Here is a 25,252-nt window from a genome sequence, read left to right as displayed (position 1 = left end):
GTCTTGGTCAGAATGCATTTACAGTGGGTACGTACAAAGTTGCCACTCGCCAACGGCCCGACTAGAAATATAAAACCCACTCGCGCACTATAAAACCACTTACACTCGGAAATTTCAGTCATGCAGGTCGATTGTAATACAAAACTAAAATTTTCCATGTTTTGCCGAGTCTCCCAGTCAGGAGACGTAGCCATCCAGCGCTCACATTCGTACGCAGGCACGCAGGCGCCGATAAAACCTAGCCGTTTGTCACGGGCCGTCAGGGTGGGTTCAGGAAATGCCCGGAGTCGAGCGGGCCTGGTCATGCAGCCCGCGCGCTCCTCCCACTAAAACATTAGCACGCGTTCAAACACCGTCGGTCCCTTCGCACTGAGCAACGTGAAAAAACTCGGGACGGCGCTAGCTGGCCGCGCTGTACACAGATGTCGCTGGCGGCGCGGCGGCAGGTGTCGCCACTGAGCGGTATGGAGCGCCGCCGACACTCTCGGCCTTTGTACACCACGACACAAACACAGCATGTCTTTTCAACGCAGACACAGGGCGGCTGTGTCAGCACAGCGTCCCGGAGCCGCACCCGATCCACAGCCGGCGCTCACATCAGGAACTCCTCACAGCTCCACGGCTCGTGCTCAAAGCCGCAGCCGGCGGCCGCCTCTCGCCGTCTGCAGCCATAGCCACCTTCTGCGGGCAGTCTGTGGTGGCCGGCTCCGACCCTCAGAGCTGCACTGAGCCGCTCCGGCGTCCATCGAAACTCCACTGTTACGACGGTACCGGAACACAACGGTAACCGGTCCTCCGAATGTGACAGAATCTGCTGTCACGACAGTCACAAAGGTCCGATTCCGTCGCTTAAAACCAACCAGCACAGAGACACTGCTGGCTCAGCATTCTCACAACGTTATCAGTGAAACGTTACGCCTTCGTTTGATTTTAAAACTAAACTCGACGACCACTTCAGGTCATCCACGCTCTCAATTCATGTGTGGTACGTTAAAAATGACAAACACTCAGAGATCGACTGAAAAACAGCCTTATGAGCAGGCTCAGCTGCTCAATTAAAACGGTCACAGCGTGGTGAGCCCACGCCATGCCGAGTTCGTCCGTTCAGGGGTCCTCCGAACCGCTCTGTCCTGCCCACTGTCCCAACTCGCACACAATGTGTGGCACGGTCACTTCATGCCGTCCCAGATCGGACCACCGCACTTCACCACACACTGCGTACCGGCCAATCGGTCACTCCGACCACCGGTCACTGACGACCGGTCAGCGCCGGAGCCCCTCCGAGACAGAGAACCACGACATTCACGTCACGTTCCCGTATCGTCGTGGGATTTTCTGTGGCAGTTCCGGGCCGTTTCTATCCTTCAATCGCAAGGAACGTATGTTGCAGTCCCGACAGAGGCAGAGAGCACCAGCGATCCCGATGGGGCTCACCGGTCGCTGGCGATTCAGACACGGATGATGACGTCACTCAGCTGGACATGACGTCACTCGCCGGTTAGTTGCGCGGCGTCAGACCCGGGCGGTGACGTCACTCAGACCCGGGCGGTGGCGTCATTCAGACCCGGGCGGTGACGTCACTCAGAGGAGGCGCCCGGGTCGGAGCCGGCCTCTGGTGATCCTTCCATCGGGGTCGGCTGCTCGGAGGCCACTGAAATGGGGGACAGGGGATGCCGGTCAGTGGGCGAACATACGGGGACGGTCACATAACGCTCACTCACGATTCCACAGCACGCGTCTGTTATAACAATTTCGAGCTCGATTCTACCAATACGCCGCTTCTGTTGATGCCATTGTAAGTAGTGATCTCTTAGTAGCCAGTGATAATTGAAAAGTATCACATCGAATAATACACAGTTGAAGATACCATACACTTGAAGAAGACCTTAAAGATGCTTTATTCAAACGGTCAAACGACGCATCCTTCGAAGCAATAACAAACTAAAAACAATCCCAGTTTCTTAACGCGAAACTCATCTTGCGACATAATTGCCCTCACAACAACCATTATCAGCCAAGAGCTCATACACCACCCCTGCGCCGTTCGACCTCCTCAGCCTCGCTCAGCGCCCGCTCCGCCGCTCACCGATATCGTCGGCGTCTCCGCGGATGATGTGCGGCAGCAGCTCCTCAATGCGCGCCTGGTTGGCCGACACGGGCCCCGTCAGCGGGATCTCCGGGAAGAACAGGTGGTCGACGGCCAGCGGGCTCATGCCGCGCAGCGCCGGCAGCCGCAGCAGCAGCTGGTGCAGACGCGCCGGCGTGCCGCACTGCTCGCGCAGCCCGGCCGTGGCGGCGGCGGTGAGCCGGCGCAGGTGGGGGCGCGCCGCCGGCTCCTGGCCGTCCGGCTGGAATAGCACGATGGCGCGCAGGTGCGCCAGCTCGGCGGCGGAGGGAGAGAGCCGCCGCAGGGCGGAGACAAACTCCTGGATCATGTACAGGTGCTGCGTAACCTGCCGGACGGACACGGGAGAGTTAGATGAGCACACAGACGAGATTACATAAGGGAGCATACGATGTCAGGTTCAAGGTATGCACAGGCGCACTACCGGGGCACTCGCCAGTCGCCATTTCACCAATAATGTCAAACCCCGACGGAGCGAAGCACCTGCGCGTTACAATAGCTATGACAATTAGCGCCAATAATGGCCGCGAACAATAGCATAAGTATGAATGACAGCTTTACAACCTACTGTATTGTTTTATTGTGTTTTACACACAAGAACAAAGCGTAGGTAAATAAAAAGACTGGAAAAAAGATAGTGCAGGTAGTAGGTACGCTTCAAATGTCAAAACCTCCCATTCAATAATATATGGCAAGACATGTTCTAAGAAGTTACCAAGTTCCAGCCAGCCCATCTATTAGCTTTCCCCGCCACTCACCATTCTCAGTCTGCCGACCTGAGTGCGCCTCTCGTGTACCGTGCTGGACAGGTGGGACGCCACCGCAGACAGCAGCCGCGCCAGGCCCAACGTCTCGCGGCACTCGAACAGACCGAGCACAAACAGCTCGGTCCAGCGGGCGCGCGCCAGGCTCTCCTGGACATCCCCGGCCAGAGCGGCGAACGCCGGCACGCCGCGCGCCCAGCCCAGCACGGAGATCAGCACCCGGGAGCCGATCTCCGTGATATAGGCCGAGTCGAGGCGCGCCTGGGCTGGCGGCGGCGCCACGTTGAACGTCAGGCTGGCCTCGGGCAGCAGCGGGCCGTCCGGCAGCGGCTCCTCCGGCTCCGGCTTGGCCGGCAGCTCGTCGGCGGCCATGCTGGCCGTCAGCCGGTCCACGGCGCGCGTGACGGCGTCCTGAGCGGCCGGCTCACCGCCCAGCGCCAGCGGGTCGCCGTCGCCCGACGGAGAGACGGAGCCGTTACCTGGGAGGAGAGACGACCGGCGTTAGATAGGGGTGCGGGCTACTGGAAGAGGCCGACAGATACGGCGAGGCAAAGGACAGCAATGTGTAAAACAAGGAAAGGTAAATGTGGAAGTGAAAGAGAGGAGACTGGGACACAGTGAAAAGACATATCAATAGGGAACGGAGAAAAAAACGACATGAGAAAGAACAATAAATCAAATAAACAAGTAGCATCCTCCGAAGTGACTAGAATTACGCCGCATCAAGTTCCCACGACAGCTAGGCAGGACGTGAAAATTATCTGGGAAAGATTAAATTCTGGTTGGTGGGTTGTCTGAGCTAGTATGACGAACAATTATGGCCAACAAACCCATGATCAGCCCCGCCCAGCGACTGTAGAACTTCTGTTCATATCAGTCCTTAGCCCATCCTGACAAAGGTGCGGTGGTTCCCTTCATAAACAAACTACGCACCCAATACGTAGGAGTGCTCGACTCGAAGACTATTTACTCGGCAATGAAATAAATTCAGCAGACAAATGTTTAGTTATATCACGAGAATCCAAAAATACAGCATAGGCATTCGAATTTAGAAGACAGTGACTGACTGATGCGTTGCTTCATTTATGAAACAGCCCACGTTTCGTCCCCGCCTCGGGCGCGGTCAAGGTCAAAAGGTCAGAGCCGGCCGGCGGGGCGGCGGCCACCGAGCCGGGTCACGTGATCGATAAGCGCATGGCAAAAAAACAGCGACGAGCTGAACGCACGTGCGAGGTTGAAATATAAATAACGACATGTTATGTTGCTGAGCAAGATGGAACAACGTACAAACGGTCTACGAAACGTACATAAATAACTTATAATTTCCTCGTTGATTCGTTGTCTCTATCAACTACGCAGCGTGATGGTCGCTAAAGTCTCGTCAAACACGCGACTTGAGCTTCCTCCCATCGACTTATCCCTCCCTATGTCTCTGTGACTTCCTATGACTCCTGGTATCCCCCCGCCCCTGTGACTCCTCCTATCTCCCCGACTCCGACTCCGCGACTCACCGGACTCGGTGAAGAAGCCAGTGGTGGTTTTGCCGTAACCCCGCTGCACTACGCTCGACTCCATGATGGAGTTGATGCGGTCCTGGAGGGTGAAGCGCGGGTTGGACATGTCGGGTGAGGTGCGACGCGCGCTCCCTGCTGGAGGACAAATGGACCGGCGTCAGACGCACCAGGGCTAACGGATGAGGGGGGTGAGCTCAGAGCTGTCTTCCATTCTGATGTCGGTAAGGATCTTAGCCCCATATTGTCTCTACATTATATTTACCCAGTAGGTGCATGATGTTGCGAGGCTGTCGTATTCAACACTTCAGCAATAAAACAATATTCATCAATTTCTAACGGGTGCTTTCAGAGAAAAAACTTTCGACTTAAGAACTTTACCAGCAGATAAATAGCATCTAGCCATCATAGAGAGGGACATTTTAGCTTCTTTGAAAAATTGTATAACGCTGTTCCCATGAACAAGATTTTAAGAGCTGCTGAATAATGAATGACTTTTAGCAGCTAACAAAAGCTGTATATCGGATGACTCTATGGCCTATCACACTCATATTTCCCCCGGCGCGCCTCGGGCAGCAGTGAAACCAACAAAAGCCGGTCTTAGCATGAACCTTCCACTAAATATAGACAGCCTATGCAACTTAATTCCCTAATCCGACACTGAAAGTGACAACGCCTTTCACTTCGGCCGCAATGAGGATTACACTGGTGTGCAACCACAATCCGATTAGCACCCCTCCCTCTCCCCCCACCGGCCGGTAGGTGGCAGGTCGGTCACCCTCCATCCCTCACAGATGTCGCCACTGACCTGTCGTGTCTCTGGGCGTGCCGATGAGCGCCGGAGAGGCGGCCTGCTGATCGCCAGCCGCGGCTGCCGGCGCCGGGTCCGCGGCGCGGCTGTAGCCCGAGCTGTTCCTCGACTCCTTACAGTCGCTGCGCATCCCCATACTGAGGCACTTCTGCAGTCGGCAGTACTGGCAGCGGTTGCGGTGGTACTTGGTCACCTCGCAGTCCTTTGTGCCGCGGCACTGGTAGCCCAGCTGTTTGCGGATGGAGCGCTTGAAGAAGCCTTTGCAGCCCTCGCAGCTCACCACTCCGTAGTGCCGGCCCGAGGCGCGGTCGCCGCACACCACGCACGCGTCGATGGCGCTGGGCGAGAGGTCTCGGCAGAGCCGGTCAGTGAGCAGGTCGCCGATGTTGCCGCCGGCGTCGAGCTCCTTCAGCCGGCTGGCCCAGTCGCCGCTGAACGGCAGGCTGCCGCTGTAAGAGGGAGGGGAGGCAGGTCAATGTACTGCAGGCCGTCCTGAAGGCGGTCAACGTTACATAAAACGTGCATATTGTCCGCGTACGCGTACATAACGAGTACGCGTACGCGTACGTAACGAGTACGCGTACGCAAGAATATGATATAAGCAACACTGAACATATACGCCACTAGAAAAATCGAGACGTAGGCGCAGAGTGGGTGACAACTGCGCTTAATACAATAAGCCAAGATGCACTCCTGGCTCTGTGTCCATGGTGCAGCGGCAGCACAGCGCTACACCGCAGATATCTACAATCTCCCGTGCATGGGTCTGTCAGGGGATGCGTGCCAAGTGGCCCACCTTCCCCAACCACTGGCCCACCTACCGGTTAATCTATCTACCCATCTACAGGAACCCTGCAACCACCCACACCCCCTCCACCCACCCACCCACCCGCTCCCATCCCTCCCTCCTGGCCCGCCCGCCGGTCCGTCGGGCGCAGCCGACTGGTTTGGGCCGCTTTCAGTTTCAGCGGCGACTCGGGCGGCGGGCCGGGCGGCGTGACCACCCGGCTGACCCAGCGACCTTGATATACCGGCCCGGTGGGCGGCCGACGGATAGACAAAGGCGGCTCACGGCGCCGTGCGGACAGGCCGCGGTGGTGACACATTCCTGAACATTCAGAGACGTCGGCACGGGAGACAGTGGGACGAGGAGGTAGGGGTAGCCGAGCGACCATCGAGGAATCGCACAGACAGGCAGTCTACACAGCCTCCGAGTCAGTATCGCCTGGCCGGTACAGAAGTCAGGTGCCGTTCATTGGGTGCGGTCCAGGCCGTCCATCGCGAGAAAGAAGGCGAGACGGTACAGCAGACACCTAGCTTTCCAATGTTGATACAGCTGTGCGTGCTCCGTGTACCGTTGTTGAGCTAGTCCGTATACCATTCTCCACAGCCGTGTACCGTCGGGTACCAGCCAATGAGTACCGTTGTTCCTCCGTCGTGTCGGGGCCGTAGACCTCCGCCCACTGCACCAGTCGGCAGTCAAGGCCAACTATATGACGGCCGGCTGGAGCGGTACCCAGGCGAAACCCCACGGACAGACATCGCCCGCAGACTGACCACGATGGACAGACGAGTGTCGAGTACGACATACACTCACCAGACCATCTACAAAGCTTCAATACCACCAACAGGGTCCCCAGGTAGCCAACAATGCTCTTAATTTCATTACCGGCTCGGGTTCCCAAGTCTCCCTGAAGTTCTTGGGTCATCCACAAAGTCACCCAAGTCCTTTACAGAGGGCACATGGTCCACTGATGAATGTTAATGTCCGCCAGAGTCCTCAGACATCTACGGACTTTGCCTTGTGAAACGGTGCCAAAGAGTATGCACTATGCACGAGCGAAGCGCATTCCATGTTCAAGCGTCACATGCCGCTTATGGTATGAAAACAATAGTCAAAAGCAGCTAACTATGGCTTCCGTTGCCTCAAGCAGGCTTCTACGAAAACCAAAAGCGCTTTAAGCCGCAGTATTCCTAGCAGCCATTGCTACTGACACCGGCCCGTGCCCCACGCCGGGCCTCATGTCGAGCCACCAGGCCAGGGCGTGGGGGTCGACCGATGCACGAACGGTGTAGCTCGGCATGCCAGACCGATCGGCGGGGCCAGGAGCGAGATAGGACGCCGGCCGCGGCTCTGCCAGCTGGTCCTGTGGTCTGGCCACTGCACGATGTTGCCCGTAGACCATGTGTGCAGGCTAGGCAGCCTCTGTAGACCGTATGGTCCCATCTGATTTGTCGGGTGCGCCTAGCGCCTAGCCCAGTGGCTGCCTCGCACACACCGAAACCATCCGATCTCATCTTCAAGCACTGCTGCTCTCTGCACCACCCGTCGGAGCATTCCAAGGCCGCCCGTCAATCTAGTCATCGCGTGGAACGGTGTAAGACAACTGACCGGCCGGCCTAATCAGACAACGAACGAGATGAAAACGGGTGGAAGACTCGAGCCGTCCCCGCCGAGCTGTGCAGTGTGCGCAGCTGCGCCACAGTTCAGCCAGGCTCGGGACAGACGTCAGTTTTTCAGGCTCTCCCCGGCCCGTCTCACTGGCTCCTCGGAGAGGCCGTGTCCGCGGCGGACAGACCGTGTTCGTGTCCGCTCGAGCGGCCAACCCGTGTCCGCTGAGCTCACGGACACGCGGGCGGCTCGACCGGTCGTCAAGGTCAGAGCGGTGCAGCCGGTCGGCCCGGGCGACCCCCGACCTTCGTCGAGCCGGTCGGGCGCGCGGGTGACCTTTGACCGCAGCCTGTGCCGCTCGGCTGCCGGCTGACCTCCGTCCGGGGGCGCCGCGGCCGACCGGGCCGGCCGGCAGCAGCTGCAGCCGCCGAGCTGGCCAGCCGTGACCCGGCAGACCCGACCGCAGACCCCGGCGACCGATAACCAGCCGGCCAGCACACCGGCCGGGGCTGACACTCGCATACCAGAGATCAGTCCAAACAGAGACTTATCGGAGGCAGCTAAAGGGTAAACTACTCTTATCGCGATAACTCGGGTTGTTGTTCAGTGAAGAAAACAATTCTAGCAAACAGAATAATACATACTTTCCAGTACCTACGTAGCTTCTTCGGTTATTTAAACCATTAGTCTTCCTAAACTGGTGGATGGTTCGAATGCTAACTGGCTACAAACCGGATTACGAAGTATTCCCACAGCTGTTTCCATTTTATTGCCACCCTGCACATGCAGGTACGATGGCAATTTGCATTGCAATGCGCCGGAATGCCGCTTCAAACGCCCAACGAGACACTTGTTGAGATAGGCCACCGACAACCCAAACCGTTCGTGTCTTACACTCCGCAGCCCCGATTCCGTCTATCTGTGAGCCACGTGCTGCCATTCGCCGCCTAATAGTGTACTCAGTAACCAGAGGACCAACAGCCCATAACTCATCCTCCCCTCCCCGCCCCGCCCTCCACCAGCCGAGCTAACCATTACGGCGGTCTCTCCATCACGGCTCGTAATGAATGTTTACTTACGAGCGGACAGATAAACGGGGGAACCACCACCTACACAGGCCGGGCCAACACCTTCTCCGGAGAGGCAGAGGCACCACAGCCATCCGACGTAACATTTCCGCTACGATACTGCCAAGGGATGCGCTGAGCGAATACCTACCTCGGTATGCAACGGTTTACTGAGTGTGTGTGGTGAGTTAGCGGCGGGGAAGTTAGTGACGAATCATTGAGAGTGCGCTCGCCACTGTGGTGACAGTACTTACCCGAATGGTGACGAGTTGGTGCCCATGAGTAGGGTGCTGCTGAGCAGGGAGCCCCCAGTGAAGCTGTCCCCGCCGCCGGAGGCAGGCACCGCGCTCATGGCGCCGTCACCTGTAACGAACGGAGAGGTGAGGTCAGACTCACGACGGCACACCACAGACGAATAGGATGCTCTGAGACAATAATACATATAGAGCGTTAGACACAGTGCGTCACAGAGACCACACACCACGAAAGACGCCCACAGGACGAGAGAGAATGAAATCGCTAACGAAGAGAATGGCAGCTGGAAAACGCGACCCCACTTCCACTCCCCAATCCGTCAGCACAGCCGCCGTCTAGACGTCCGTCGCCCCGGGTTCCTCCCCGCCGCCCCAGGGCTCTCCCCACCGCTTCTAGTCTCTCCCCACCGCCCCGGGCCCCTGCCGTCGGCTCGCCGTGACCTGAAGTTCCGGCACCGGGGGACCGCGACTGGCGACTTCCGGGACACGGCTCCGGCGCGGCGGCGGTTTCCGGCGGTCGCCCGTCCCGGGACCATGCCCGGGGGCAGGGCGCGCGCGGCCGGTCGGCCGGCCGGCCGGCTGGCCTCGCGCGCCGCGGCCCCGCCCCAGCCCGGCGGCCGGCCGGTGCGGCTTCCAGCCCTCTGGGCCACTCTCACGTCTGTGAGCGTCACACACACGGAAGGAGAGGCGGCCGCGCCACCTTCCGGGCCCGCCGGCCGAGGTCAGGTTGGCAGGTAGGTCGGTCGGTCGGGCCTCTCCGGACCGGCAGATACCGGTGAGCGGTGGCTGAGGTCGCCAAGGGTCGGGGCCGCGACATGACACGGAGGTTAGGTCTCGGAACGGGAAAGCAGACACGGCGTCGGAGAGAATCCATAGCGCACGGTTCGCAAAGTCGAAGACCAATCTAGACCAAAAGCACCGGAAAATAATGTCCGAATTCATAACCCAAGGTCCAGAGGATATGAACCTCGTTCAGATACTATGGAAGACGCCTCGTTTTCATCAAAACCAGTCTGTTATCAACTTGCATATGGAATTTCACATGTTTCGCGAGAAGTCTTGCAGTGAAGGCCAGCAGGGCTCCACAAGCGGACATCTGAGACAAAAATAGAACAACAGTTCGGAATCTTCAGTACCCACAGAGATGTAAGCACCAAGATCGAGTGAACGTCATATGCCACATCCGTTAGTCGATAATTGGAAACCGTTAAGCAGCCCGGCGGTGGGAAGAGCCGTGCTGATTGACCTTTCAAACATTCTTTTTTCATGATGGCAGCGACGGTGTCTGTCCAATAATGGCAAAGTTCAACTCGGCTTGTCTCAGTCAACAGCAACTCGGCACGACAGCGCTGCCTGTTGACCTTTAATTTACAGCTCGAGAGGATAAAACGGTAAAAGTAGACTTTCGGTTGAGCGGCAATGGAAGCTTGTACTTCTGAACGGTGTTTTCAGGTAAATGCAAGGAGGAGCATGGAAAGGAGAAGCTGCGTCAAATGGCTAACAGCTTTGAGCACTGATGAGGTCCGTCTGAGGCTACCACTCACTACTCAGCCGACCCGAGGTCACCTCTGAGGCTCAGGCCGGGGTCACACCACCCCTCGGCAGGGGGTGGGGTGACGGAGAGTGGGCCATGAGTCACCCCGGTCCGACACGGTCCGTGTCCCACACCGAACGGACCGGACCGGGCCATGACACGGCGGCTGGCCACCGAGCCGGCCCCGTCTCTACGGGGTCGGGCCGCCCAGGGTCACGATAGTCACACGGCACGGGCGCTGCACAGTGTGCACAGACCTGCACAGTGATCACTGCACAGCGCAAAACACACAGTCGGCACTGCCGGAGGTCAGGCCAGTGAGGCTGGTGTCCGACGGAGGTCGGGAGGCCGGTGAATGGCGGAAGTCGAGCGGCTACTGCCCGGTTCCTGAGGTGTTCGAAGTCGCCCCCCAAGGTACACACAGAGTCACTGAACGGTGGCAGCTGAAGGCGACTGGCGATGAGGACGAGAGCATAACAGGCAGTCTGGATCTGCCGAGCCATCTCAATCTCATGTAGTGAAGAGTGAGACCCAGGTCGCCTGGCAGTATTCCGCGCTCCGCAGTGAACGCCCGGGCCAGTCTCCCCAGCGCTCGCCGCTCGGTCCGGGCGGCACGGACCCTGCCGCCGTGGGCCGTCCCGCCTGCCACCGTCCCACACCTGAGCGACGCCGCTCACCCCTCAGCGCTCAGTGCACACAGCTCAGTGGTCCGTCGGACCAAAACCGGCCGCTCGCATGTCGGCACCGCCGACCGACCGGTCACGAGAGATCGGCGTCCGACGCCGAAACAAAGACGGGGCAGGGGCGGCGGCGGCCGTACCGGGGCACACGATAACGCCGCACCAGCAGCGGGGTTCAGCACAGGGTTAGCCACGATACCACCACCGGAGACATAAGCGTGGCGGCAGCATCACTGAAACATTAAACACACGCCTGCCCTGGGTAGTCCAATTAACGCCACGGTTAGTAATACATGCTGATGACAAATAGCCACATCATCACCCACTTATCGCCCAGAAGCGCCGAGTCATCGACATAAAATTACAGTGGCAGCTGTATTGTAGTGGAGATTAAAGCATAAACAATGACCGAATGTCTAGGACGAACTAGTTTCGGTGCAAAGTTTCGTTTGAAATGCTGATTACGCTGGCCGCTAACCATGTATGCTCACAATGTTTGCTGTTTGTTCCATATTTGTAAATAGGGTAAATCGAGCTTCCAACCACTATGGATATATTTTGCCTGTAGCGCCGGCTTCTGCTACCGGTCATGAACGATGAAGACCTGCCAGCGACATAATGGAGCAATGGAGAGGCCACGACACCCATCAGCAGGAGAAACCTTGGGGACCCAGAACCACGGTAGTCCCCCGCAGCTCGAATGGAAACCAGAGAGCCGACCATGAACCAGCGCAGAAGATGTTCTCTCGCTCCATTCAGACAGCGCCAGCGGGGTTTGTGCGGTCAGACTGAGTTCAATCAGAGCTTTGAATGGAACGGACGTTCAGAGCCAGATGAGGTATCAAATGTCCATGGAAACAAGAAAACCCACACAATATGCCTGAAAACCTCGGACAGGATGAAGAGAGCGGGTTTCAGGGTCATTGGGTATTGGAGAACATAATTGCCAGCTCAGTTCAGATTCAATCCCGATAGTGACGGTAATAAAGAGTCTGATCTGTCAGTTTGACATCATCAGGCTGAAACTGAGACACAGTACCAGCGTCGTGCAATACATTAGCCACCGAGCTGCCACCCTTTCCACCGTCCCCGTCGGTGGCGGACGGTGGTGTCACCGCCGGGGGCCGGCGCACCGACAGGCCGGGGCGCTCCAGGGTCGGTGACGCTGGCCGGTCGGAACGAAACGGAACGAGTCGGGCCGGGGCGCCGCCATGGAGGGCTGTGGCGACCTCGCCGACCGGACGGCCGCCGGCTTACCGGTCACGGATCGCGGCCGGCGCGGCGCACCCCGGCTGGTGAGGGGACCGGCGCGGGGCGCAGCGGCGGCGGGGCTGCCGGGGCTGCCGTTGGAACGTCATCAGGGGCCCGTAAGGACAGAGGTAGGTGAGGGTCGATGTCGGTGAGGAAGGCAGTCGGTGACGACTACAGCCGGTGGTGACGGCGGCCGGTGAGGACACAAGTCTCTGAGGACGGCATCCGGCGAGGACGGCGGTCGTTGAGCACGGCAGCCGGTGGTAATAGCGGAAGGTGAGGACAGAGGCCAGTGAGGACGGCAGCCGGCGCCCGCGGGTCTCTCCCCGGAGCCGCGGCACACCACCTGCGGTCGGACGGCCGCCGTGGGCGCCGGCAGCCGGCCGACCCTGAGCCCAGCTCAAGGCCAGGTGCCGCCAGGTCAGCCCTCGGCGGCGGCGCGGCACCGGAGGTCAGTCGGAGGTCAGCGCAGCCGAGCGTGCCCGGCGCCGTCATTAGCGGCGTCGCAGGTCGCCGGAGCCGGGCCCGCGGCCAGGGGGCAGCACCGCGCCGCCAGCCCGCGGCGTACCGCGCTGACAGGTCCGACCCTGACCGCACGACCGGACCGGCCCGCTCCCTGCAGCGGCGCCATTTTCCTGTGACAGCGCGCCGCGTGGGCCTCCCAGGCAGTCCCGCACCTCGGCAGACCTTTCCCCGGCCGGCCGATAGCGCTCCGGTTAGCCCCCGACCGACCCCGGCCGTTGGCGTCTCCCGGCTCGGCGCGTTATCGGTCACACCCTCGAGCACGTGGCGTGCGACCGACCGACCGACCGACCCGCATCCCCATGCGCCCATCCACAGACCGGTCAGCTGCCGCCACCCTTTGACCGACCCCTCCCACACCTCCCTGACCACGACCGGTGTGCCCCACGCACAGTCGCCCGCATAAATACAGCGCCGGGGGCGGCGCGGCGCGGCCGGCGCGGCGCGGACAAAGAGCGCTGGCGGCGATCGATGCAGCGCGGCCGGGCACTCCGGTCAGCCGGGTCAGCGCCGGACCGCGGTCGCCCAAGGTCAGGCTGGGGTCAGTCCGCCGCTCCGCCGCAGCGCCGGCGACCAAGGCCGGCCGGGTCGCCGGCAGCCGTCGGAGCCGGTGTGTCTCCCCTGACCTTGTGGCGGAGTCCGCGGCGTCTCACCGCCGCTGCCGGCCGCGTCAACAGACCACACCGGACGGAGGGACAGATGGACGGGAAGGAGGGTCGGCCGGAGGGCGGCAGGTCACCGCGGAGCGTCAACGGACGGCCCGCGGAGGGACAGGAGGGTCAGAGGGGAGCGGCTCGGTGCGGCGTCACGACCAGTCACGGCGAGCCGGCGCGGCGTCACGCCACACCTGTGACCGTCACGGGTCAGCGCGTCACACCCAGTGGGACGCGCCCGCTGCGTCACAGAGCGGTCGCCGTCGGTCAGAACGGTCACAGAGGTCACTCCCCGCCTCTGCAGCCCCTCCCTGCAGCAGGGTCGGGAGACGCACTATTTACCCAGCCTAAGGGAGATAGCGCGCGCGCCGGCCGGTCGGTATTCCGGCACGCCGCGCCGGTGCGGGCGCCCACGTGGCCGGTCGGGCGACCCTCCCGCGCCGGCCGGCCGGCGGGCACCCCTTCTGGATCGATGGCGCGCCCTGGTTCGACTCTCCCCATTGTTGCGACGATTTTTTGTCGGCTGGGGCCGCGGTCGGCCGGACCGGTCAGAGAGGAGCGCAAATTCCGATCGATAGTGGGACCCGTCCCCGACCAGCCGGCGGGGGAGCGGGTAGGGACGGGAGGGGAGGGGAGGGAGGGGAGCCGCGAGGGTCAGCGCGGTCCGGGAGGGCGCCATCTCGCACCGACGGGTCAGCCGCGGCGCCTCGGTCGTGGGAAAGGGCCGCGCCGGGGCTCTTTGTCCGCCGGCGGACGGGTCGGGACGGGTGCTCTACTATCCGGAGCGACCCGGTTTGGGAAAGAGATGGGGTCCTGAAGGTCCAGAGGACACGGGGACGGCTCAGAAGTCACAGCGACCGGCGACCGGCGAGCGAGGGAGGCCGGCCGGGGGAGGTGAGCAGAGGCGAGCGGGGGCGGGCGGGGCGGCGGCGGCGGATGGCACTGGTGGGCGGTCGCTCGGTGCGTCCCCCATCCGACAGGTGTGCCAGGTCAGGTCAGGGCCGCCCGGTCACAGCGGCCAGCGGTGACGGACACGGAGCACCACCCGGAGCGTCGGCCGCGGACAGCAGAGAGAACGCCGCCCAACAGCCATCACCTCTAAGAACGGGGGAGCTATAATTACCAGTGCAGCATCATACGCGGTCGCCTACACAGGGAATTACCGAGTCACCGACCGATAGCAAGTCAGACACAGCCTGCACCGGCCGGGTCAAAGTGCCGCGCATACCGTCGTCAGGAGCACTCGGGGGCAGAATCGGTATTGCAAACATCCGGTGACGTAGCTGCAGCGAATTCATAGCCAAGTCACTGAGGCAACCAGCGTAGCTATCGCATTTCACGACTACCAGGGCTGAGGTTAGACAACATTGTGTGGGAAAAGACCTATTTGCTACTACAACTAAATCCCAAGTTCTGAAAATCGCAGCTTCAACGAGCTGGACGAGCGGAAGGTTCAACCTTTGCCCTACACGGCCGGCGGTGTTAATAATGCGCCTAGGGGTGGCGTGACCCGAATACCAAACCGACACTGAAATGTCAACGACGCATGAAAACAGCCAGCAACAGGTCCTTATCGTTTAGAGGCAAAACAAATACCTACCGACACCGCCTCCTCATGAAGCGGCCGACAGTTGTATCATGTAGTGTGGATTACCTTCATCCGGGGACACCTAGAACAAAGTTCATCGGCCATCTATTAGCCGGAATACGCCCCGCCGGCCGACCTCGATGTGACATTTGGCCAGGCTGACATTTCGCCGCACCTCGACGCCTCAAAGTTCGCCCGGTGACCCGGTGACGTCGGACGATGACGTCACAAACACCTCCGCCGTGACGTCACGAGAAGGTGGGACGTCAGTGCCGGCGGCAGCGGGAAAAGGTGTCCAGTGGGGCCCCTTTACCCTCGTTAGAGGTCAGCCATTACGTAGGAACCTCGCCTCAGGGCTTGGGAGAGCGTTTGGACGGGTACCCACCGCGGGGGAGTAATCTACGGCGGTCAAGGTCGAGAGGCATTGTTCTCTGCAAGAGGAATATCGTCACAGACCAGGGGACCTAAAGGACACGACCGAACACCAGAACATAAACCACAAGAGCGCGGGAGAAAGACAGTACACGAGAACGATATATCGGAACACCAAGCCAGTACGGTAAGAGAGCGGTACACTCGGGGCACCGGAAGCGCCCGCTTCCGGTGCCGGTAGAAACCCCTGTGCCCGGGCGCTAAGCGCGCGGGTCGCGGTCGGTCCCCAGCTCACCGCCGCCGGAGTCGCCGGCGTCCGGCGAGGCGCTGCGCCGGTGACGCGTGTCCAGGTCGAGGGGCTCGTCTTTGATGGAGACCTCGGTCGCCATCCGGGTCATATCCAGGGGCAGACAGGCGGCCAGCGTGGCGCGGGAGCGGCGGCCCGGGGGGCCGGCAGGGCAGCAGACAGATACCGGGTACAGCCGCCACCGGCGCTCGGTCCGTCACCGACGAGGGCCCTCAGGGCAGTCCGGCCACCGGTTCAGGTCCGTCACCGCTCACAGATTCACCGATCACTCAGCAGTCACTGTCCAACCACTCGTTCTCTGCTCTATCGTCCCTCCGTCTCTCCCACACTCTCTCCGGAGTAATCCGAGCGACGGACGGTCCGACCCTCTCCCTGCGGCGGCGGCTGGGCGCGGACTGAGGCGCGCGCGGCCCGCCCGGCGGCGGCGGCGGCGGCGCGGTGGCCTTCGTCGAGCGCCGCGGGCGACGGGGCGGCGCGCGGAAACGGTCAGCGCCAGCGGTCACTGGTCAGACCGGTCAGAGCCGCGGGCGTCAGGGACGACAGCCGAGGACGGGCCCTGTCCAAACTCCGCCGAGGACGGGCCCTGTCCAAACTCCGAGACGCGCAGCGCCAGAATTCCAGTCGAGATAACGCCGTGAGCGGCAGACGTCCGATAACCAGGTCCTTCACAGGGTGCTGATAGCAGGCGGTGAAGCAACGATGAGGGAGACGGGTCACCGGGCGTGGATCGGTGGTCACGGGGGTCACCGAACAGGACAGCGAGATCCACAGATCACAGCCAGGGGTCATACGTAACACCGATACGGTGGCCGGGGTAGATACAGCCAGCGGATCGCTCGTTGCAGGGTTAGCAGCGTAAATGTGCAGACTCGGTACCCGCTAACAGACAGCTGGTGGTGGACTCAGTGATAATTTCTAAAAATACCAAACATGTCGAGCTTGAAGCCCAGGTTCCTGAGCTTTCTCGCGTAACGTAAACTTGATTGTATCCCCGGACGTAAAAAAAATAGCGAAAGAAGTTGAAAAAATGATCATAAATTTCAAAATCCCGATGCGCTTGTCACGGATAGCATTCAGGAGCAGGAGCAGCACTCACATCCAGGAGCAGCAGAATGGCATGCAGAATGCAGAATGGCATGCAATTTCAAGAGGGGAAGACTGTGAAATGACTAACAAGGAGGCGTCCCACCTCTGACTCAACCACACCCGAACACCAGCCATGACTCGGTGACCTGAGCCGGATCTGACCTCGGCCTGGTAGCGGTGCATTGACCTGACCCCGTCTGACCTGACCCCGCTCGGCGGCGGCACACATGGTCGACCGCGCCACCTCTCCCTGACCCACATCGTCAGTCGGCGCGGCGGGGTCGGGCGGGCGGGCAGCGGGCTGACCCGACACGGCACTGCTCCGCCGTCCGCCGGTCACAGAGGACAGCCGCCGGCGGCGGGACCGGTCTCACCCGGTCAGAGAGGCCCAGAGTCACCCCGAAGGACGGAGTGGGAGTGGAAAGAGAGAGAGAGAGAGAGAGAGAGAGAGAGAGAGAGAGAGAGAGAGAGAGAGAGAGAGAGAGAGAGAGAGAGAGAGAGAGAGAGAGAGACGGCGCCATTCCGCTCCCGAGCTCTCCTCGACAGAGGTCACAGATGTCTCACATCCCAGATAGGTCAAACGGCGCTCTGAGAGGTCATATAACAAGCACTAGCAGCCGCCGCGGCGCTCTGCAAATGTGATCAAACCGTACCCAGGCGGGGTCAAAGGTCAGAAGTCGGCCAAGTTCCTCAGCTGCAGAGGAGTGCATTAGAGAGAAACCGGCACTTGCATCCCACACATCAGAGTGGATCAGAGGTCACTCGACCTGCGGGGGCGGACAGGCAGCCGGCACCGGCAGGTCAGAGGTCAGGAAAGGTCGCCGGGATTTCAGAAGTCAGAGTTTCAAAGAAATGGGAAGATATCTGACCGGAATAAGAAGACCTGGCGCTCTATTCAATATTCATGTCTCGGAGCTGCGAAGACGGCACTGGAGGTCACAATAGTTAAGACAGGACACAGTAAGGCAGAGGAGTGGACACACCCGGAGGGCGGGAAACGGTGGAAGGAAAGGACACGGTTGAGGACAGGACGTCCGAGGACCGACTGGCCGAGGTCGGCCGGTTACCATCCCCGCGGCCTGTCAGCCCCGCGGCCGGACCGGTCAGCCGGCGCGGACTCCGGCGGCGGCCCGGGTGACCTCGGACAGCGCCGTCCGTCCGACCGTCCGACCGCCCGGCGGCCTCGGCGGGCCAGCGCACCGCCGCGCCCGGCACACACACTGACCGGCAGGCTGACGGGGAAACGAGCAAAGGCAGATGACCAGCGAGCCAACGCGGGAATGGGGGATCAGCAGAGGACTTCAAAGAGCAGAGAATTACAGGAGAGAAGAAGAAGAAGAATTCATTTCTTGGGCGCATTGTAGAACTCTTGCCACGCGGTGCCTGCTCAGGATAGCGCGCAAGGTCAAATCACTTGGTCCGCCTAGACAAACCCTGACTTCTGAAGACGCCGGCTCAGACTGGGGTAACGAACCAGAAACATCGGACTTCATGGCGGGTTGGACCACAGTCAGGGATGTCGCATTATCAGTTCGCTTGTGCGGTAGCAGGAATCAAATCTACCGGGTCCCACGCATCACGGTCATCCATTTCTCGCCTTCCTCGTTCTCCAACATGATCTGGTGACCTGCAATCATCCCGTGACCCCTCGTGTATCCCTCTAGAGCTCCGTTGACCTCTAATCCCGCTGTGTCCGGTGCCAGCGCCGGCGGCGGCCCGGCCAGACCAGGGCCAGTTCCGCCGGCCCGGCGGCAGGCAGCCCAGCTGTGCGGCGACCGCCAGTGCAGGTGACACGCCGGCGCCGCGGCTGTTTTTGTGGAGCGCCGCCGTCGGCCGTTGGGGCCGCTCCGTCCCCCGACCGCCCCAGTGCCCTCACAAAGCCGGCGGCGCGCGGCGCGGCGTGCGGCGGCGGGCGGCCAGCTGCCCGCGCGAATAATGGCGCCGGCCGATGAACCGTGCTCCCCCTGTGAGTAGGGCGGCCCAGTGGCCGGGCCGGCGGCCAGGCGCGGTCAGCCGGCGCCTCCGGTTCCGGTGGAGGCCGACAGCTGTGCCCCGAGGGCGGGGCAGCGGCCGACGACCGGCGGCGGACCGGCGGGACCGTCCCTGGTCCGCCGGCGGTCCGTCCGTCCCCGGCCGGAGCAGACCCATTGAGCCGACGGGGCGACACAGGGCAGGACGTGTCGTCTTTGTGCGGTCGGCGCGCCAGGGTTCGGGGCAGACTCGCACCCGAAAGAAACCAGACGGCCCTTCGCCCTTCCACCCCAGCGCCGAAATTCAAACGCGGGCGACATCGACTTTCCGATGCCTAACGTCGACCACTCGAGCTCAGGACGACGGTTAACAAGGTCGACTTTACATTCCCTGACCGTACCGTCCCATCGCTGGCAGAGAACCAGGCTCCACACAGCTTATTCGCGGAATTGGCCGATATAGCTACAAGCTGCACCCACACAACACATAGCTCACAACTCGACAAGCCAGGAGCAGTAACCAGGGAATGACTATCGACAGCAAACTTCCACTCATGTACCTATATTGCATAGCATCAGTTTACCTGCGATCGGCCAACTGACTAAAACACTAGAGTGACACCACACACAACACTCACACACTCAAACGGTATGGACTGATTTGGCATAATGTCGATTGACAAACATTGGGACGGGAGAGCCCAATCGAGTGAATGTCTTTTTTGGAGAAAAAGAACATTCCTTCGTTTCAATTTGACGTTATGTCCACCTATCGACAAGTTGGCGGCGAAAACTGTACAATTTATCTTCCGAGCCTAATAACCAAACCACTAACCAGTCAAACGTATCCAAAATTTCCCGGACCGAGAATGAGATCTTTAACAGGAGGCAGGTCACTGGCCTTCAGCCGCAGTCTCATGGGTCAGTGACAGGTCAGTGACCTTCTATCGCCATTTTTGGGTCACGGGACAGGTCACTGACCTTCAGTCACCGTCCCCTCCGGGTCAGAGGACAGGTCACTGACATTCAAACGCAGTCCCCGGGTCAGGGACAGGTCAGGTCACTGAGGAGGCCGGGGGTCGGGTCACTGACCTTCAGCCGCCGTTTCCTCCGTGTCGGCGGCCGGCGAGTCCGGCGGCGACGTTTTGATCCAGAGCGGCGGCTCGCCATCGCTGTCCGCCACGCTCATTGTGTCTCAGTCGGGTTCCTCCCCTCCCCGGGCGGTCGGCAGGTCACCGCGTCATCACAGGTCACCGCGGGTCACAGCAGGTCACAGCAGGTCACAGCTGGTCACCTGCGGAGGAAGACGGGGGTGTCACTTGTGGCTGCCGACGGTCACTTAGGGTCACAGTATGTAACAAATGGCACCAGCATTCAGGGGTAGGCAGCTGATGCCCTGGGCCGAGAATCTAGTCCCACCGCAATGTTGGATCGCCACTGGATGTGACCTGAGATAGCCCAGCAACCACTGAACGAAGCACCTGGGTTAGCGTCAAGTCACACGGGCCAAAACGCACACCGATGAAACTAAGAGCGTATCGACCCATATACGTCAATTGTGAGAAAACCACGCCACGCCATGGTTCGTTGGGTCACACACGCCGTTTCAAATAAACCATGAAGGAATGTGGCAAACAGGCTCGGCGCTGACCAGTCCTGTCTACCTACCTGTCAAACTACAGGCCAGTTCGCTCGGTCCGGTCCACAATGGCCACAGGTGACCATAAACGGATCGAAATTCGATTGGCGTGAGAACCGACCGATTTTATAATAGAGCAGGCGATCTGGATACTCGCTGCATTATACTTTCACTGCCCCATTGAACCGCTCCTTTCATCGATAGCACAATGTGTCCATTTAACTCGCCAGTGTCCAGCCTGGTCATCGGACGATTCGGTAGTGTGGACGGGGAGAAGGGGGCACAACAGGTCTACTGCACCCCTCACGGGGGCTCGCTCCCACGGCCCCCTTCCCGGTATTGTTCCCAACCGGCGGTCCCCCATTAAACTGACCCCTCGACCCTACCCTACAAACACGGAGAAGTCTACCGCATCTACGAGTAAACCCGGCTCCCTCCCCTGCATACCGATTAGGGTCGGGGCCGACAGGAGGCGCACCTGACCATCGGACAACCCCCGGCGGTCGCACCTTCCCCGGTCTCCCCTCCCCTCCTGAACTCTCGGCGGGGGAGCGGCTGTTTTCGACCCGCTCAGCCTCTAATCTCGGCTCGCGGTCGGGCAAACAGTGCACCACCCCAGACCGGCGGTCCTCCGACCCAGAAACACGCGGCGCGCGGTCCGGCCAGCGAGCTGTTTGCCGGGGTCCTGGGTCGGCCCGTCCTGGGAGTGGGAGACGCCGCGCCGCGTGGACCCGACCCGAGGGGCGGGGAGGGCACCGGAGGCCGCTCTCCCGGCCGGCGGTCACAAACAGCCGACTGACCGGCGCGGCACAGCCGGTGACCTGGGGCTCGGGACGGCAGTCAGTGGACAGTTCCAGACCTGACGCCTGATCTTTAGCATGGAATAAAGTTATAGTGTCACATGATGCGAGAGCAGAAGGCACATAAGATGCAATGGCTGAGCATCCGAAAACGAAAAGCTGCTTGGCGGATTTTCCTAAAATCATTTGCTTTGTCATTCAAAGTGGTGCACTGTACGCCGAATCTTGTCGCGCTCAAATATGAATGTGATGGTTGGTAGGTGGCACAGTGTAGGTGGATATGCGGGAAGTGCGGTAGTTGTGGTCCTACAAATAAATAATTGCAGGACTTCACGCCCCTGGTCATGCCTTCATCGTAACTGCTTTACACAATCAATGTTTCATTCAGAGCATTACCAAAATAACTGAATTTCCACAACACATTCCTGGACATCTGTCATTTTTGCAAAACATTTCTGTAGCATTTTTGAAAATGCTACAAGACAGGACTTCTACAACAAATGTGGAAAGGAGCTCTCGCTGTCACTAAACTTCACGGCATTAGTCACCCACAGAATACTTTGCCAGAGTGTTTCAACAATATATTTTTCGGTCCGGGGTCTGAGAAGTTGGAGGTGACCTGTGAGAACTCGTTCAATGCGTTTCAGCATCATGCATTATGTGCTTCTTTCTGCAGCAGAAGGCAACAAAACAGCAGGACAGGAACACTAAACAGCCATCAGCTATCGCCATCCTACATACATGAAGAAATTTACTTATAGATTTTGTTCATTTTCAAGGAAAAATGCCACAATAAGATTACATAGAATGGCATATCCAAAGTCCGTTTTAGTTAGATTAGGTATTGTTTAGGGTGCAAGACCGGTCTCTAACATCTGATGCGGAAGTTCCAGGTTTAGAGACTATAGAAGCTAACGCATCACATGTCCTTAGATCCAGATTCGCGCCATTCTAGAGTCTACTCAATGGGCTTAATAGATACTCACAACTGCCCGCACGGGGAACTTCATTGGTAGCAGCCCACAACAACCCGCATAGCAGCCAAAAAGCTTTTCCACTTTCTAGTCATATTTTTCCAGGACATCTTACTGCATATCCTGGTGATGCAACCCGCTTAAACCCATGCGGGTTTTCACTACCCACTCATTGCGGGCTGATGGGTCGAAAAAGGGCACCTCTAGTGCACTGCAGAGTGCGGACTGTGGAGACTAGCCATTCATCTCACCACAAGGAGTTACAGCTGAATACCTACTAAATGCAAGTTTTGATCCGAGACACTCATTCATTTTTGTTTATAAATCTGGATGGAAAATAAACTCTAATGGAACAGCTCCATCCAGATTAAAGGAAACACTTATATTTTAAAATCTTTTTAAGTTATTTGATCAAGATGTGTTACATTACTTTGACCAGTACGATACAAGAAATTGACACAAATTATCTCACATTAACTTCGCGGCCTGGATCCATCCTAGACAAAACTAGCAATATTTTATATACTCTACGTGATTTTGCTGGAACTATGGAATGCGTCTTGGTCTGATAGATCCCAGGTCCCTTGAATAGCAATGCTGTGTTATGCCATTCAATTCCAGGACACATCACCATCAGGAATATCTCTCAACATGCATAACATCGGCTTGAGATCATAGACCATCAGCTGGAGCACCAAGCTTCGATAATTCAGTGTTCCTGAGTTATGGAATGGTCGAAACAGGTGATAAAACATGAAGTTGACCTCCCAATGTCGACAAGGTCACCTGAGGTCATCTTATTCACGATGACTGAGGAAATCACATATGGTTGGTGTTTTTTGTCTCGATCGGCCTAACAGTTCCTCAGTTACATGTAGAACGCCTGCAATACACAAAACTGTCAAGTTTACCTATTATGCTCACCAAGATCACCTGAGGTCATGGTATTGGAAACAGTTCAAAACGTCGCCTTTTCCTTATTCAGATAGTCCTATTTTCGTAGACATAGACACTAGACAGACTTTCCATGCGGCGGATCAGCAGTGTAGAGCTCCGGCACACGATAATGCTCTCTTGGTATCTGGAGGGAGCTCCTTCAATGTTCGAAATCCAGTATCCTGCCTGACCAGCGGAGGAGTTCAGGTAGCACGCGCTTCAACGCCTTGCACGCTACACAGAGCACAGACTGTTCTTCACCGATAGGTCAAAAGGTGACGATGGAGTTGGGTGTGCTTTTGTGAGTCTGACGACCACCAGACGGTTCAGGCGGCCGGACATGCATCAGTTTTTACCTCCAAACTGTACGCCATTTATCAGGTTTTAAAACACGTCCGACGTCGCAGCTACAACCGATGTCTCATCGTCACTGACTCGGCTAGTTCCGCCATGGCACTCAGCAATTCAGCTATACAAAATACTTCTCCAACTTTTTTTTGTCCTCCCATATCTAGGTAAGGGTTCGATCAATATGCAAAATGAGCTAACTGAGATGTTTAAGAAGTTTTACCCATACCTAAGCCCCAAAATAGTTCTCAGGAATAGATTTACCATTGGAAGTCTCTTTAAATTTAAAGACAATGTCCCTATGTGCATCCGCTCTGGTGTAGTGTACAAGTTTCGTTGTTCCTCGTGCGAGGAATCGTACATAGGTTCCACCTATGTATGCTTGTACACCAGGGTATGTGAACATAAGGGCATTTCTGACCGCACTGGTAATATCCTAACAATCCAAAACAATCGTCCATTCGCGATCACAGTCACACATGTGACACCCCTGTCTCCTTCAACGATTTCACCATTTTAGGCAGCGAGCCATCACATTCTCTCAGGATCTTGGAATCACTTTTCATCCATCAACTGAAGCCAAGGCTTAATGGCACAACATCGGCATATCCCCTGCCTGTTGTCAGGTAACTTTGCTTACATTGGGTAGCTCTTCATGTTATTGACCTTTTATCGATCGCATCCTGTAGGACCACATGTGTTTAGCGTGTGCACCAACTCTATATATGTGTGTATGCATTATTGTGCTGTTTGTCCGTTACCACTGACACTTGTGAAGTGTACCACTGATGATGTTTCTTGTATGAAACGAAACCGGTTTGGAATGAACGAACATTTACGATATAATAGTTTATGACAAACTCAGTAACTTGCTTGTGAGTTTTATACTGCTCTTAAAGTTTACCCTCCTATATTTCTTGTTGTTGTAAGTGGTTAGTATGGTGTTTTTTTATGTCATTATCTTTCTTTTCAGTGGCACATTGCTATTATCCACATTTGAACGCATTTTACTCAGTTATTGAACGAAACCCACCAGTCCATCCGCACCACGGTTCGCCCCGTCGCGTGGCCCTCGGCTTTGCGGGCCGACCAAGAGGGGCGAAGCCAGGCGGCTGAAGTCATCGCATGTGTGACTTCACACTCTGCAAAATATTTTGCGCGGACCTGAACACCGCCCTGCCTGCCATAGATTTTTACTCCATTCGGGCTCAAGAATAGACATGATTTCATGTTAGTAAAGTTTAGGCTTTTAAGGTAAGATGTCTGAGCGAAGTTAATTACAAAATATAACATCATCAGGAGTAGATAATACGGGCAACAAAATCATGTTAAAAGCTTTAAAATCCTTACCTTGCATGTGTTAAAAATAAAACCTGAAGTGATTGCGGTTTTAATGTTTATCCACCGTATCTTCAAAATATCACTTAAAATCCAAGAAGCTAAAGGTAAGATGTAAAACGTAGGTCCAAGCGACTAGAAAATAAAGGACCCTTTAACTTCATTCTCGTTTTCTACGCAAACAACAAACATATCCTCCACGCTCCACCCTGACCCCAAGCTCCTGCGCGGCGGAAGAAGTGCTTTCTGTGTTTTGTTCGCTTTTGCCCAGGTTCTATGAAAGATTATTTCATATTTGAAAACAATTGCTGCGTTGATGACGTCAATTTC

General features: G+C 57.9%; 1 protein-coding gene across 4 annotated transcripts; it reads right to left on the bottom strand.

Annotated features, from left to right (window-relative positions):
- Nucleotide 1: 1 nt before the first annotated feature.
- Nucleotides 2–25,153, bottom strand: LOC122381473 (orphan steroid hormone receptor 2-like). 4 transcript variants are annotated; one of them, XM_043365688.1, is made up of 8 exons: nucleotides 24,935–25,153; nucleotides 19,980–20,181; nucleotides 8,925–9,033; nucleotides 5,209–5,660; nucleotides 4,401–4,538; nucleotides 2,884–3,368; nucleotides 2,087–2,453; nucleotides 2–1,651 (listed from the first exon to the last, which is right to left on the bottom strand). In XM_043365688.1, the coding sequence occupies exons 2-8, from the start codon at nucleotides 20,074–20,076 to the stop codon at nucleotides 1,578–1,580; spliced, it is 1,722 nt and encodes a 573-aa protein (XP_043221623.1). In that variant the 5' UTR covers nucleotides 20,077–20,181; nucleotides 24,935–25,153; the 3' UTR covers nucleotides 2–1,577. The 4 variants fall into 4 exon arrangements, with proteins under 4 accessions (XP_043221623.1, XP_043221624.1, XP_043221625.1 ...); XM_043365689.1 differs by having other exon boundaries at nucleotides 4,401–4,535; XM_043365690.1 differs by lacking the exons at nucleotides 19,980–20,181; nucleotides 24,935–25,153 and adding an exon at nucleotides 15,820–16,228 and having other exon boundaries at nucleotides 4,401–4,535.
- Nucleotides 25,154–25,252: the final 99 nt, after the last annotated feature.

Source organism: Amphibalanus amphitrite, unplaced genomic scaffold (assembly GCF_019059575.1).
Source record: "Amphibalanus amphitrite isolate SeventyFive unplaced genomic scaffold, NRLGWU_Aamphi_draft 000121F_arrow, whole genome shotgun sequence".
NCBI classification, from domain to species: Eukaryota; Metazoa; Arthropoda; class Thecostraca; order Balanomorpha; family Balanidae; genus Amphibalanus; species Amphibalanus amphitrite.
Note: the sequence above shows the minus strand (reverse complement) of the source record. Positions and strands in the feature narration are given on the sequence as shown.